This window comes from Salvia splendens, chromosome 4 (genome assembly GCF_004379255.2).
Source record: "Salvia splendens isolate huo1 chromosome 4, SspV2, whole genome shotgun sequence".
NCBI lineage: Eukaryota > Viridiplantae > Streptophyta > Magnoliopsida > Lamiales > Lamiaceae > Salvia > Salvia splendens.
Window position 1 is genome coordinate 30408268 of NC_056035.1, and position 16237 is coordinate 30424504.

At 34.0% G+C, this 16237-nt stretch overlaps 3 protein-coding genes and 1 long non-coding RNA gene across 4 annotated transcripts; 3 read left to right on the forward strand and 1 right to left on the reverse strand.

Moving 5' to 3' along the window:
- Window positions 1-280: 280 nt before the first annotated feature.
- On the reverse strand, window positions 281-2741 carry LOC121799759. Its single transcript, XR_006050362.1, has 3 exons — window positions 2327-2741; window positions 863-922; window positions 281-338 (listed from the first exon to the last, which is right to left on the reverse strand). It is a non-coding gene; the product is annotated as an uncharacterized LOC121799759 (long non-coding RNA).
- A 1066-nt stretch (window positions 2742-3807) lies between these two features.
- LOC121800103 (EG45-like domain containing protein) lies at window positions 3808-4877 on the forward strand. Its single transcript, XM_042199667.1, has 3 exons — window positions 3808-3951; window positions 4329-4605; window positions 4700-4877. Exons 1-3 carry the CDS (start codon window positions 3849-3851, stop codon window positions 4704-4706), a joined length of 387 nt encoding a protein of 128 aa, XP_042055601.1. The 5' UTR covers window positions 3808-3848; the 3' UTR covers window positions 4707-4877.
- Window positions 4878-9724: 4847 nt separating this feature from the next.
- Window positions 9725-11054, forward strand: LOC121799260 (EG45-like domain containing protein). Its single transcript, XM_042198581.1, has 3 exons — window positions 9725-9896; window positions 10467-10743; window positions 10825-11054. The coding sequence occupies exons 1-3, from the start codon at window positions 9791-9793 to the stop codon at window positions 10829-10831; spliced, it is 390 nt and encodes a 129-aa protein (XP_042054515.1). The 5' UTR covers window positions 9725-9790; the 3' UTR covers window positions 10832-11054.
- A 3146-nt stretch (window positions 11055-14200) lies between these two features.
- LOC121800117 (EG45-like domain containing protein) lies at window positions 14201-15273 on the forward strand. The gene is made up of 3 exons (XM_042199691.1): window positions 14201-14347; window positions 14725-15001; window positions 15096-15273. Exons 1-3 carry the CDS (start codon window positions 14245-14247, stop codon window positions 15100-15102), a joined length of 387 nt encoding a protein of 128 aa, XP_042055625.1. The 5' UTR covers window positions 14201-14244; the 3' UTR covers window positions 15103-15273.
- Window positions 15274-16237: the final 964 nt, after the last annotated feature.

Genomic DNA, 16237 nt, shown 5'->3' on the forward strand with positions numbered 1-16237 from the left:
TCTCGGGTTCAGAGCGGAAAGAATGCTCTGATACCACTCTGTCACGACCGCATTTTCTAAGGATAGAAAACACGGTTGATCGCGACTAGGGGAGGAGTTAAAGAAGCGGGGAAGAAAGGGGAAAAACAACACAACTCGACCATAGCTCCAAAAAAAATGGGAAAAACTCGAAATAAAATCAGAGTTTTGAACAAAATAGACTTGAGTCTTTTAAGATGCACAACGGAAGCAAATGAACGCGGTTCCATGTATGAAGACATGAACCTCCGAGAGTCAAAATCTGACTGAATTAGATGTCTTGTCTCAATAGCACTTCCTCCACCACTTCGCTGCTCAACCTGCACATTTAGAAATATATGCAGGGCTGAGTACAAAAAGTACTCAGTGAACACATTGCCGAAAATTACACATATACATTTGAAAATATTGTCAAGCCATCATCACAGTAACACTCGGGGTGTTATTGAAAAGGCCCGAGCTTACTAAAAATATCACATTGGGTTGCAACCCCTTTTCCTGTACTTTAGCCATATCTGATCACATTGTGCCGCTGAGATGGTGTTCTCATACGGTCACCTTCCCTGCCCAACACGTCAGAGGTATCCTTGTGCCTGGAAGGTGGCCACCTTCCACGGTCACCTTCTCTGCCGTTCACGGCCAGAGGTTCCAAGTAGGGACACCACCCTACCCGGACTAAAAATCGAATCGATTCACATATTTCATCGTTCATAATTCACTTGGCCGTAGCCAACAGATAGGCATCATAACAAAACATTTGTGGCAAGACAACATCATTAAAATCACGAACATGTGTTCGTGTTTTCATAAAATACGATTTGTATTTTAGTATAAGAAAGCTCACCTGGATCATTTAGTTCCTTTAACTTGAAATTCTCGCTCCAACTTTACTTGCGAAGGTACCCTTTTGAAAATATCACAATATAATAATACACTAATTAGACTCAAGGACAAAACTACTTAAATTAGAATGCATGCACCCTCATTGAAATCTTTTATCTCGTTTCTCGGTTTTCGCGTATTTTTTTATTATTCGGCGGCCGCCCAAGGCGTCGCGGGGCGATGTCGGTCGGCCGCTTACGCCCATAATTCCTCCGGCAGCTCCTCGTATTTTCCATCATAATATCGAATAAAAAAAAAATCCCAAAATTTATTTAAGCGCATAATTGAATTATCGCAACTATTTCCCGTTGTTAAGAAAATTTATATGTTTTCCGGGCTTGGGATAAATTATTCATACTTCAAAATTATTTCGGGATTTAATTTAATAATTTCGTCAAGATTAATTATCGACCCAAAGATTTATTTAAAAACCTCAAAGCTTAATTATTTCCCCACCTTATATCTCCAATTAAAATTTTAAAGCCCAAACAATTAGATGGAGCCCATAGATTTAATACATCCTCCCATTTAAATTATGAGGCCCAACTTTAAATAAATCATCTCATTTAACTTATGAGGCCCAAAAGTTTTTTTTTTAAAAAAAGACAAGCCCAACTTCTTCTCCATCATCTCCCACATCTTTCTCCCTCTTTCTCACTCTCTCTCTCTCTTCGACCAAATCTAGGATTGTAGCAAATTCTCCCAATTCCAGTTGCCTTCTCCGATTTAGACCGCAACGGACCTAACCGTGCGTCGCCGTCGCAGTGGTGCCGCCGATCCGCCGGGAAGTGCTGCTGTCTCGCCGGTCAGCCTCCGCCGCACGCCGCTGTACCTTCGGGCTCCTCCACCGCACGAAGCCGCTGCTGCTGGCGGAGTGGAGAAATCCTGTCGCCGTTCCGCCGGGAAGAGCTGCTGCTGGCCGCGCTCGGCTTCCGTCACCGACGCTCAGAGCCGTCTCCAGCCGCTGCACCCGACGCCGTCGCTGCTGTGCGGTTCAACCTCCGCCGCGAGGGGTGCCGCCATCGGTCGGCCTCAGCGGCGATTCGCACCGCTGCTGTCCGCAGCGTCCAGCCACCGCCGCAGTCAGCAGCGCCCAGCAACCGCTGCCGTCAATGCACAGAGCCGTCGCCATCACTGTCGGCTTCTCCGCCGGTTCGCACAGTTGTCCAAACTCGCCCCGAACAGCTCCGAAACGACACCGCACAGCCCCGAAACCAACCCGAACCGCACCGCAAGTTAAGTCCCTTTTACAAATTATTTTCTTTCGCAGAGGGTGTTCGTTATTGATTGATGAGAAATTGTTCGAATTAGGTTGCTTGTTGATTGAGAGTTTATTCGCATTAATTGTGGGAGATTAGTGTATGATGCTAAGTTGGGAGAAAAAGCATATGTTCATGATTTGAAATTGAGTAGTGAGGATTCATACCTTCTGTCGATCTGAATTTTGGGGTGCAAAAGGAGTAATTCTTTGGACTTGCAGATTCGTTTCTTGAATTGAACTTGAAAAGAATAAGTGTTGGTTTTCTTGCTTGCAGGGGACGATAGGTGAGGGAAAAATGATTTGTATAAATGTACATGTACAGAAAAAGATGGCAAGTGGCGTATCTTGAAATATTCTGTTAGAGAATGATGGCTTCTACTGCAATCTATTAACGCAGCATTTAATGTTTTGTCTGAAAAGATCAATCCCTTAGGATCTGCCATATCCGTTTTTTTTTTTGTTTATTTTATTTTTTTTATTAAATTAATTGTTTGAGTATTTGTTCACTTGTTCGTTTAATTTGGTGTAGGTATACTCGGTTCAAGTTCGTGGCTGCTCGCGCTGAAGTACCCGATTTGCTTAGAACGTAGGATGAATTAAATTTTGTTGGACTTTTGTTGGATGTATCGGATATTAAAATTTTGATTTTTGGGATCTGATTCTTTTATTATACATATATATATTATATATATTTCTAATGTTATAAACAATAACGACACTCTATCGTAGTTCGAAATTAATTACGCAAAAGTCACTTATATAAATAATCAAGCTAATAATATAGTTTATAATAATATCGACTTAGCGGGTCGTTACAGGTATTCACTAAAATAACAAACTTTAGTAAAAAGATACTATTTCACATGACCTTTCATTGCAGCAAAAAAGGCAATTCCGTCGCCTTGGCGGCCCCCACACTCCGGCCCTACATCATGTGAGGGGGTTCAATCAGGATACGCACTAGCCCGTTAAGGGGAGGCCCTAACCCACTTGCTGCCAGAAGCCCATCTCCCAAGGCCTCACACTTGTGCCTGAGAGATGGAAGCAACTACACGACAGCAGTGGGACGGCTCCACTGCTATGAAACGCGTGATTATACTATATATTATTGTATAATCACTCCTCCTTATAAGACTTTTAAAGGAGATGAGTGGCTCATTCAACATGGTATCGGAGCATGTCTAAGTCGATGTTCATCTTGTGGTTTGCGCGTGTAGAAGTCTGATGTGGAGCCTACACGTGCGGGGGCGTGCTGAAAATCCTCATTCTTATCTCACATAGACTTGGTAATAATACCATCTCATTTATATATACTCATGAGTGCTCCATTTCAACACGTTAGTCGACACACAAGTCGCGATGAATTTAGTAGTCGCGACGAAAAGTTAAAAATCGATATCGAAATCAAAATCAAAATAAAAATCAACGAAAAGAAAATGTGATTTATTAGAGAATAAATGTAGCCGTAGTCATCACGAAATAGAATTAGAATATTTCTTACTATTAGCGTAACAAAATTAACTCATCCATTGAGAAAAGTCATCGACAACGACAATAACGTGCGTCGATTTCTAACGAAATTGCATAACCTTCCTTGTATAAATAGACCCACATTTGCAACAAAATGTGTAACCAAACCAACTAGCTCAAATCCTCATCAGGATCACATCTACAACTCAAACAAAGAATGGGTTTTGCAAGAATAGTAATGGTAGCACTTGTTGCAGCTAGCATAGTTTCCATGGCATCCGCCATCGCTGGAACCGCAACATACTACAGCCCGATAGTCCGTAAGATCACACACTTATGAATAGATCATTTTACTTCATTTTATACGTACTTCATTATTCGATCGTTTTACTTCATTGTAGAAAGATTGAACTAAAATGATCTTAAAATGAACTATATGTTATCTAATAATGAACTATATTTTGGTTCGATAGTTCAACACTAGCAATTAGTTTTGTCTATATCACAACCCTATATATAAACTCTCTATCTTTTTCTCTACTGGCGTGTCTGTAGTTCTACGTATTATGTCCCATTAAAAATTAAACGTTTTCCTTTTTTTCGTTGTCCAATTAAATATAAAACGTTTCCTAAAATAGAAACAACATCATCTCTATTTTTTTCCCTGTCTTACTTACTCTCTCTTCATTAATTGCAGCATCATCATGCTACGAGTTCGAAGACAGAGGTACGATGGTAGCAGCTGCAAATCCCGCGCTGTTCAACAATCGTGCAGCCTGCGGGGATAGATACACTGTCCAGTGCACCGGGCCCACCAACCAAGGGGTGCCTCAGCCATGCCGCAACAGCCCCATCACTGTGACCATCGTTGATCTCTGCCCGGGTTGCGCGGCCGACCAGATCGATCTCTCTGAGCAAGCTTTCAACCAAATTGCGGACCCTGCCGCAGGAAGGATCAGGATTGAATATAACCGGTTAGCTTCTATTTTCTTTTTAATCTCTTTAATTTATTTAACTTGGTTAATTAGATTTAACAGTACTGATTATGTCTATGTCATGATATTACAGGGTTTGATTTTGCTTCAAGGATGGAAAAAATAACATCTTATTTATATATAGATCATTTTCTTCCTACAATGTTTTATTACTATAACTTCTTGTTCAATACATGGCTGGGATATATATACTGGCCTATTGGAAAATGATGTACTAGTAACTTTATTTGGAATAAAAAATTTATTATATATATGGTGAATGTCCTATGAAAGATGATGTCCTCCTCTCTTTGTCTACTTTTCTTTACTTATGATTTTGATGGGTGTAGAAAGGGTTTTAATGGGATGTTTTTAGGTCAAGGACTTTTGCGGAAAATTGGTTAATTAGAAGATATATGAAAATGAATAAGGTTTGGGACCAAGAATTTTGTTGGATTTCTGAAATTGGACTTTTGCTTATGGAAATTTTTGAAAAATTAATACATGTACAATTATCAACAAACAACAAAAGATATTTTAAACCTTGTGATGAATCATTTCAAATACAGGTTTTACATTTCAAATGTTGGGATAGAACTAATTTGCGAAATAAAAGTCTCAAATACCGTGTAGATATATGTCCCAAACGTTGATGTAATAGCCTTCGAATTTATTTGGTCCACATATTTACTACCCGTGACGTTTAATGTCTTGTCCAATAGTTTCCTATGTCTATGTAAACAAGAGAATAAATTAGCATGTACAATTAAATTACTCCCTCCATTCCATATTGACTCCGTATTGACGGACTCATTTTTCTATTTTAAAAAATTCTAAAGTCAATTTCAATTTATGGCAAAAACTAACGCTTTCTTTTACTCTATTCATTATTCGTTTAACACACTATTCTTAATTTTCATATAAAAAAAAGAAGTGTCTTTATTAACAAGGAACAGATGGAGTATTTAATAACATGATCGATAAAAATCAATTTATGCTTAATGAATAAATATTTGCATACTTGTTATTCCAAAGGTAGATGAGATTTCAATAGATTTAGCCCAATTGTGTTTGGTTTGGTTAATTAATTGTGGATGCTGATTTTGGATCCATATATTAATAAGATTAGATTAGTTCGGTGAAATGGCCCCAATTATCATTTTGTTTAATTAACCCATTAATCTCTTTTAAAAATTAATAAATGAGTTTGGTAATTAAATTAAATCAATTAATTAAATGGCTTCATTTAATTAGTGGATTATTGGATTTAATTGGCTTGTTTAAATAAATAAACTATTTCGAGAAAATAAACGGAAAGAGAAGTAGTAAAAGGTGATATTATGTTAAGTATAGCGTTACACATTAAAATTTGATAAAACAAATAAAAAATAATTTCTAATAATATCTTATCCAATGTAATTGTGTGAACCCGTTCGTTTGACATGGTGCATCGCGCCAAATTCATCGGCCATACGTCGTTTGAGGTCCGGAAGCAAGGACAAAGGATGTAGCTAGGAAGGAGCGTTGGACAAGCAAAGAGGGAGACACCCGACCGGGTGGTTCGAGAGGATCCAAGGACCGGACCAGATGCGTGGAGTAGGCGGAAGGAAGGGAGGAAATTTGGAATTATAGCGAAACGATTCCCAAATTTGATAAAAATTCAAAAAAAAAATCATCCCTTATTTTAGTAGAGCAACAAATATGAAGTGAGCTCCTTAAAAAAATCCCCTTCTTATGTGTGTGAGTTTGGTTTTATTACATTAGTTTTATTCGTAGTGTATTGTTTGTTTCTTGTACAATATCATGGCTCATCATACTAGAGAAAACCAGAGTGAGATTGCTCCTCTAAGCGTACGATGGAGATATTGTCCGTGTAACATCCCATATTGTTTTATCGAAAAAATTCGAATAAGTGATGTAAGTTCAAATAAACAAATTTTCTTATTTTATAAAAGGTGATTATTGATGGGGTTTTTTCGAAGCTGTTAGTGAACATTAAAAGTAATATTTAAAAGTATTAGTTTTTTATAAAAAAATCCAAACATACCAAAAACTAATACTCCCTCCGCCCATTCAAAATGGTCACATTCTTGAGTGGCACGGAGTTTTAGGTGGAATAGTTGTTTGTGATAAAGTACAGTGAAAAAAGTAATTGAATGTTTTAATAAGAAGAGAGGAGAGAAGGATTTAATAGTAAATATAGAAAGTGGACATTAATATGACAAATTTAAAAGGAAAGGTGGATATTTTTAATTGGACAAAGGGAGTACTTTAAAAACTTACCTATAATACTAGGGGTTTGAACCTTCACCGATCACATGCACAAAAAAGTTGAAGGTGAGAATAAAGTGTTTCTACTCCATCCGTTCCCTCATAATTGAAGCAACATTCTTCGGCACAGAGTTTAAGAAAAATATGCTTAAGTGTATTAAGTAAATAGATAAAAAAAGTAAGTGAGAAAAAAATTAGAGAGAATAGAGTCAAAAGTTAATAAAGTTGAGAGAATAAAGTAAGAGTGAGATAAATGTTATCATAAATAGAAATGACTCAACTATGAGGAAATTTCTCAAAATGGAAAAATCCCACAACTTCTCCTCCATCTCCAATCTCATCTACACCCCAAACAACTCCACATTCCAATCCCTCCAATTCTCCATCCAAAACCTAAGATTCATCTCCGAATCCACCCCCAAACCCCAACTCATCATCACCCCGAAACTCGAGTCTCAGATCCCACCCATCATAAGGTGCGCCACAGCCGCAGACCTCCAAATCCGAACTCGAAGCAGCGGCCATGACTTCGAAGGACTATCTTACATTGCAAAACCCCCCTTTCTCCTCCTCGACCTAATCCACCTCACCGATATAAAGGTCGACGTCGTCGAAAAAACCGCGTGGGTCCAAGCAGGTAGACATGCCCACCGGTTCCGGTTCCGGCGGTTCCGGTTCCGAACCGGAACCGTGGCCATTTTCCCGAACCAGAACCGTCGGAATTCGGGTCGCGGTCCGGTTCCGGTTCAAGATATTTCGAACCGGAACCGTCACCGAACCGGCGGTTCCGGACGGTTCGGAACCGGCGGTTAACCGGCGGTACCGCCGGTTCGGGTGCGTATTTCAAGGCGTGTATATATATAATCAATGATCAATTATCAATAAAATTCTGTGTGGTACAGCTGCTGCAGATTTTTCCACAAGACTTCCAAATTGCCTCGTCTTAAAGTTAATGAATATGTCACAAAATAAATTCCCTACTCGCGTAACCTTAATTACATCTTCTTCATTTTATTTTAATTTTTTCTTTATAAATCATAAATCCGAATCATAATATATCATGTGAATATTTCACACCAAATTGAGTATAAGAAATAATAATCACTAGTGTGTGCATAGTAAAATCATTCGTACATATATAGTCCTATAGGGGCTTCTTTTCTGTACTTAGATTATTTAAATTATTTGAAAATTTTTACATGTAAACATTTTTATTTTAGAGGAATACATATTATTCGAACTCACTTGGCTTTATCTTCATTCATCAAATTTTCATTAAATTTCGTGTGAATTTTGTCTATTAACAATTAATATCAGTGGAAATTTGTGGCACGGCTGCGGAAATTTTTTCCATATAAGTTAGATATAACGCACTCAAATTGACCACGTGTTACAATTGAATTAATCTGGGACAAATAAATTCAACCACTTTAAATGATCTTAATTACTTCTTCGATTACATTTTTTATTTTCATGATAAATCAAAAATCCAAATAATAATATTCTCTCCATCCTAAGGTTTTTCTTTTGCACTCATTTGGAAAAGAAATGATAATAAATATAGTTAAAGTTGAGAAGCGTTAGAGAATAGTCTTATATATTTATATTATTCTTTACATATTTTAGTCTCTCTTCACTTTAACTATTTACTACTTCATTCGTCCCATCACAAGTGATGGATTTTTTTGGCACGAAATTTAAAAAAATGATATATATTGAGTAAACGTTGAGAGAATAATGTATGAGAGCGAAAAAGTATGAGAGATAAAGTGAGAATAAAGTAAGAAAGAGAGATGAAATAAACTAAGAGAGATTTAAATATTTGTTAAAAAAGAAAATTGATCACTAGTGGTGGGACGAATGAATTATTATTTTTTTTACTAGCTGATTTAGATATTGTCTATAGATAAAAATGTTGTAGTTATATTCCGCATACACAAAATGGTGATGATGTTTTTTCAATTGAATTAATATGCCAAGAGAAAATTGAAATTAATTGCCTTATTTCAATTGAACTAATTGATACTAAAAGAAATTCAAAATAATTGCGAACTGCAGTTGTGTTTTTTATTTGTTTCAATTGAGTTAACATATATCAAAAGATGATTTAATTAATTAATTTTTTCAGTTGAATTAATATACCAACTGAAAATTCAATGAATTGGCAATAAAAAAATAAAATTTGCTAACAAATCATTTAATTAAGTTATAATATCAATTATATTTGATAATATTAGAATTTAATCAATTGCACAACTAATATAATACTCTCCCGTCCATAAAAATTAGTCCCGATTAAATATTACTCATTTTTTTTTATAAAATATCAATCATCTTTTTTTCATTTTAGTTTACCTATAAAAATTAAAAAAATTTCTATTTAAGAAAACTTTTTAACCCCAGTTTTGTCATTCGCATTCCTATCTATTTATATGAACTATTAAAATTAGTAATTTCCAGAACTAAGATTATTTTTTTAGGATTAAAAATTATTATGCCATTTATAAATATACTAGTACGATTTATTGGGAAGTGGGGTAACAATATTTTGATATTTTGAATTTATACACGTAGTATATAAACATAATAATTTTATTACAAATATTTGATAATTTTGAAAATAACTATTATTTGCCCATGAACAAAATGGTGAAGTTGATAATAAACTGCGAAGATCACGAAACAATATTTTTTTCAAATTAATTTTAGTCTATTATTAGATCGTCATCAATACATATGTAATAATGCAAATGACGAAACAAGTTAATTTGACTAGTTCACTATGCACTGATTATCTAAGTGAACATCAATACTAACATTCTGCTATAAATAGACCACATTTCCATAGGAATATGCAAGATAACCAAACCCAAACAAATTTTCAGTGATATAAGAATTACGATCTAATTTAAAAATGGCTTTAGCAAAAATGATTATGTTTGCATTTGCTGCAGCTTCCATATTCTCCATGGCATCTGCTATTTCTGGAACAGCCACTTACTACGGCCCTCCTCTCGTTCGTAAGACACTCCTTTTTCTCTCTCTTTCTCTAAATTATATTAAGAGTGAACAACGCAAATGGTCCCTGAACTTTCTGTTTTGCACGTTAATAGTGCCTTGACTTTTAAAAATATTATGGATAGTTCCTAGACTAATGTGTAATCACATTTGCGGTACTTGTTTTTACTATTCATCACAATTTTTACACCAAAAATATCTCCAAGACATGTAGGACATTTTTGAACTTTCATAAAAATGGATATCTAGGCATAAGGCACTGGATATGATAGTTTGAGGGTTTGATAAATGATAGTAGTAGTAGTTTTCATTTCACTTTTTCAGTCACTTTATATTAAATTTTCTTTTTCTCTTATTAAACCTTTAGAAAATAAATAATTAAAATAAAAATATTATAAAATTCTTAAATATATAAAAAAAATAAGTTATAGCTAAATTTAATTTTGATTGTGATTCAATTATTTTTTTAATATTAAAATTTAAAATTTAAAAAATAATCGAATCACAATCAAAATTATAGTATTACATATTTAATTTTGATTTTAATTTAAATTTAAATTTGATTACTGCAGCATCATCATGCTACGGGTACCAAGACAAAGGCGTGATGGTAGCAGCTGCAAATCCTGCACTGTTCAACAATCGTGCAGCTTGCGGGAATAGATACATAATACGGTGCACCGGAGCCACCAACCTAGGGGTGCCACAACCATGCCGCAACGGCCCCATCACTGTGACCATCGTTGATCTCTGCCCGGGTTGCGGCGCCAACCAGATCGATCTCTCTCAGGAAGCTTTCAAAGCTATTGCAGACCCTAACGCGGGAAGAATCCGAATTGATTATACCCGGTGATCACTACTAAATATATCCTCACTTTTAATTTTTCATAATTTATTTCTGTTGGCTAACATTGGTTAATAATATTGCAGGGTTTGAATTTATGAGCTGGGAATTGAAGAATGCTTATTTCAGTTACCAATAATAAGATCTACTAATATGTACTCATATAATTTCATCCCCAATAAAGTGTATGTTCCTGGTGATAATATTAATACATTATAAAATAACCCTTTGTGTTTATTTTACTAGACTTGTAGAATAAACGGCAGGGTTGGCCTTTGATTATAATGACAACTTTTACTAGTCTCTTTATCTAAAATTAAGATTATAATTTTTGTTATTTAATTTAATTGTGAGATTTACTTTCGTCATTCTTTTAAATACTAGTCAACTAAGATTATTCGTTAATTTGGATGGAACTTACAAATTCGTAGTTGAAAATCTCAATTCATACTTTCTCTATCCCACAAAAATAGTTTATTCATATTTTTCATTTTCATTAATTTGGATGGATGTCACAAATTTTAATAAAAAATAAAATAAAATAAAAGAGATATTATTAGAGAAAAAGTAGATAAAATATGAGAAAAGAAAAAAGTAAGAGAAATGAGAGAAAGTAAGAGAAAGAGAAAAGATAAATAAAGAAAATATCATTTTTGAAACGAGATTGTGTTTCATGGATATCCCATAATAATAAAATAAGACGATTTTTTATGGAAGAATGAGGTATTCACTTAAATTACAAACTTTAGTAAAAAGATACTACTATTTCACATACCTTTCAATATGGCCGGAAATATTAGTAATTTTTTTTCATTGTAAAAATTTCCCATAATGAATTTTTCCTACTATAATTTAAATTCATGCAGCTAGACATGCACAATCCGAACCGGACCGTCGGTTAACCGGCAGTTCGGAACCGCCGGTTCATGAACCGGAACCGGCGCTGGCGGTTCAAGCGGGCCGGTTCAGGTTTAGAAATATCGCGAACCGGAACCGGCGGTTCGCCGGTTCATAACATTAAAAAAAATTATTATTTATAAAAATCAACTTTTATATATAAAAATCAATTTTCACAAATAAATAGATACAATAATTTCATAATAGCCCTTATTTATTTGTTGGGCATATGATTCTAAGAACCATTCTTGGTTATTTCTCTTTTATAGAGACATCCTTGAATATTTTGTGTTTCATTTTTAATGTGGGACAAAATATGTTGAAATATTTTCTTGTATAACTACATGTTTAGATCATTCATTCATCTTTTTCCAATGTGGGATACAAAACTTTCTTTTGTTTTCTACTTTTCTTTATTTTTTACTACATTTTATTATTCACTAACTTTATCTTTATTTTCGTTATGATTCATTTTCTAATACAAATTTATAGATAATAATAGAATCAAATAGAATAGTTCAATTAAATTTGAATATTGCATGTTGCTCATAATTTGTATATTTATAGAATGTGGGTGTGTTCAACTAATAATAATAATTGGATTTAAATGTGCTCACTTTTAAGAATTCTAAGAAACCATTCTTGGTTGTTTCACTTTTATAGAGACATCCTTGAATATTTTTTGTTTCATTTTCAGTGTGAGACAAAATATGTTGAAGTATTTTCTTTTATAACTACATGTTTAGATCATTCATATATCTTTTTCCAATGTAGGATACAAAACTTTCTTTTGTTTTCTACTTTTCTTTATTTTTTACTACATTTTATTATTCACTAACTTTATCTTTATTTTTGTTATGATTCTTTTTCTAAGACAAATTTATAGATAATACTAGCATCAACTAGAATAGTTTAATTAAATTTGAATGTTGCATGTTGCTAATAATTTGTATATTTATAGAATGTGAACGTGTTCAAATAATTGTATTTAAATGTAAGTATGGTGCTAATTTTTCTCAATATATTGATTAAAATGTGAAAAAATAACAATTAATATAATTGGTATAATAATGCTAAAAATAGATAACTAAAGAATGATTTGTTTAGTGGTATAATATAGTTTATATATTTATATATTAGTAGTAGACTAATAGTATGATTTTGTATAATAGTTGTTATTCTAATAGATGTAGTATAATTTATATAAATAAAATTATTATTTGTGAATATATTCTTGATAGATAAGAATAAACAATTATTGAGTAATATGATTTGTATATAGATAAATAATTATTCATATTGAGTAATACAATTTGTATAATAATTATTCTCTTAATGTGTATAATGGTATTTATTAGTTAACGTACACATAAACTTATACACGAACAAATCGATAATGATAAAGAATTAAAGAACAATACTTTATGTAATTATATTTGTTGTTAAGTTGTAATAATAGAAGATAGTTAAGATATAAACTAATATAAACAAAGATGAAGGAGATAAATCATGTAGTTATAAATAAGGAGTTTTATCCAATACACATCTAAGAACATGTAGCTATAAAAGAGAATCATCCAATACACTCTCTTTCAACCCAAAGGCTCAAGTCCAACATTAAGTGTAAATTGTAACTTATAAGTTGTGACTTGTGACTTGTAGTCTCGTTGAAATAAACACTAAAACGAGAAGAAAAAAAATTTGAACCACCGAACCGGCAGTTTCGGTAAAAAACCGGCGATTTCGAACCGGAACCGGAATTGGAACTGCCGGGACCTTGGCGGGCGGTTTCGGTTCATGGAAATGGTGAACCGTGAACCGCCGGTTCTGAACCGGAACCGGCGGTTTTTGAACCGTGTGCACACCTACATGCAACATATGTAATCATACATAAACTTATGTGGCATTTGAGACATGATGTAATTAGCTAAGCAATTTGGATTGAAACAAATATTTTCTTTGCAAATTATTTCAATTTTCTAACACCATTCTCTTATCATATCGACTTGGTAGCGATCTTATCTCGTATTATACTATATATTATTAGATAATCATTCATTCTTATAAGACATTTTAAGGGGATGCATGAGTGGATCATTCAACATGGTATCAGAGCATGCCTATGTCGATGTTCATCTTGTGGTTTGCGCGTGTGGAAGTCTGATGTTGGAGCCTACACGTGTTGGGGCTTGTTGAAAATCCTCATTCTTATCTCACATGGATTTTTTAATAATCCCGTCTCATTTATATATTCTTAATTAATCCCCTCTTTTTAAGGATGTGAGTGATCCATTTCTACATGTTAGTCGACACACACGCCGCGATGAATTTAGTAGTCACGACTAAAAGAGTTGGTGATTTATTAGAGAATAAATTGTGGCCGTAGTCATCACGAAACAAATTAGAATATTTCTTACTATTAGCCTAACAAAATCAACTCATCCATTGAGAAAAGTCATCGACAACGACAATAACAATAACGTGCGCCGATTTCTAACGAAATTGCATAACCTTCCTTGTATAAATAGACCCACATTTGCAACAAAATGTGTAACCAAACGAACTAGCTCAAATCCTCATCAGGATCACATCTACAACTCAAACAAAGAATGGGTTTTGCAAGAATAGTAATGGTAGCACTTGTTGCAGCTAGCATAGTTTCCATGGCATCCGCCATCGCTGGAACCGCAACATACTACAGCCCGATAGTCCGTAAGATCACACACTTATGAATAGATCATTTTACTTCATTTTATACGTACTTCATTATTCGATCGTTTTACTTCATTGTAGAAAGATTGAACTAAAATGATCTTAAAATGAACTATATGTTATCTAATAATGAACTATATTTTGGTTCGATAGTTCAACACTAGCAATTAGTTTTGTCTATATCACAACCCTATATATAAACTCTCTATCTTTTTCTCTACTGGCGTGTCTGTAGTTCTACGTATTATGTCCGATTAAAAATTAAACGTTTTCCTTTTTTTCGTTGTCCAATTAAATATAAAACGTTTCCTAAAATAGAAACAACATCATCTCTATTTTTTTCCCTGTCTTACTTACTCTCTCTTCATTAACTGCAGCATCATCATGCTACGAGTTCGAAGACAGAGGTACGATGGTAGCAGCTGCAAATCCCGCGCTGTTCAACAATCGTGCAGCCTGCGGGGATAGATACACTGTCCAGTGCACCGGGCCCACCAACCAAGGGGTGCCTCAGCCATGCCGCAACGGCCCCATCACTGTGACCATCGTTGATCTCTGCCCGGGTTGCGCGGCCGACCAGATCGATCTCTCTGAGCAAGCTTTCAACCAAATTGCGGACCCTGCCGCAGGAAGGATCAGGATTGAATATAACCGGTTAGCTTCTATTTTCTTTTTAGTCTCTTTAATTTATTTAACTTGGTTAATTAGATTTAACAGTACTGATTATGACTATGTCATGATATTGCAGGGTTTGATTTTGCTTCAAGGATGGAAAAAATAACATCTTATTTATATATAGATCATTTTCTTCCTACAATGTTTTATTACTATAACTTCTTGTTCAATACATGGCTGGGATATATATACTGGCCTATTGGAAAATGATGTACTAGTAACTTTATTTGGAATAAAAAATTTATTATATATATGGTGTATGTCCAATGAAAGATGATGTCCTCCTCTCTTTGTCTACTTTTCTTTACTTATGATTTTGATGGGTGTAGAAAGGGTTTTAATGGGATGTTTTTAGGTCAAGGACTTTTGCGGAAAATTGGTTAATTAGAAGATATATGAAAATGAATAAGGTTTGGGACCAAGAATTTTGTTGGATTTCTGAAATTGGACTTTTGCTTATGGAAATTTTTGAAAAATTAATACATGTACAATTATCAACAAACAACTAAAGATATTTTAAACCTTGTGATGAATCATTTCAAATACAGGTTTTACATTTCAAATGTTGGGATAGAACTAATTTGCGAAATAAAAGTCTCAAATACCGTGTAGATATATGTCCCAAACGTTGATGTAATAGCCTTCGAATTTATTTGGTCCACATATTTACTACCCGTGACGTTTATTGTCTTGTCCAATAGTTTCCTACGTCTATGTAAACATGAGAATAAATTAGCATGTACAATTAAATTACTCCCTCCATTCCATATTGACTCCATATTGACGGACTCATTTTTCTATTTTAAAAAATTCTAAAGTCAATTTCAATTTATGGCAAAAACTAACGCTTTCTTTTACTCTATTCATTATTCGTTTAACACACTATTCTTAATTTTCATATAAAAAAAAGAAGTGTCTTTATTAACAAGGAACAGATGGAGTATTTAGTAACATGACCGATAAAAATCAATTTATGCTTAACGAATAAATATTTGCATACTTGTTATTCCAAAGGTAGATGAGATTTCAATAGATTTAGCCCAATTGTGTTTGGTTTGGTTAATTAATTGTGGATGCTGATTTTGGATCCATATATGAATAAGATTAGATTAGTTCGGTGAAATGGCCCCAATTATCATTTTGTTTAATTAACCCATTAATCTCTTTTAAAAATTAATAAATGAGTTTGGTAATTAAATTAAATCAATTAATTAA

Bases quoted from the DNA above. Each gene is read 5' to 3' on its own strand.
- LOC121800103 (XM_042199667.1), top strand. From the start codon at position 3,849: ATGGGTTTTGCAAGAATAGTAATGGTAGCACTTGTTGCAGCTAGCATA. The intron at 3,952-4,328 runs GTAAGATCACAC...CATTAATTGCAG, and splicing joins ATACTACAGCCCGATAGTCC to CATCATCATGCTACGAGTTC.
- LOC121799260 (XM_042198581.1), top strand. From the start codon at position 9,791: ATGGCTTTAGCAAAAATGATTATGTTTGCATTTGCTGCAGCTTCCATA. The intron at 9,897-10,466 runs GTAAGACACTCC...TGATTACTGCAG, and splicing joins CTACGGCCCTCCTCTCGTTC to CATCATCATGCTACGGGTAC.
- LOC121800117 (XM_042199691.1), top strand. From the start codon at position 14,245: ATGGGTTTTGCAAGAATAGTAATGGTAGCACTTGTTGCAGCTAGCATA. The intron at 14,348-14,724 runs GTAAGATCACAC...CATTAACTGCAG, and splicing joins ATACTACAGCCCGATAGTCC to CATCATCATGCTACGAGTTC.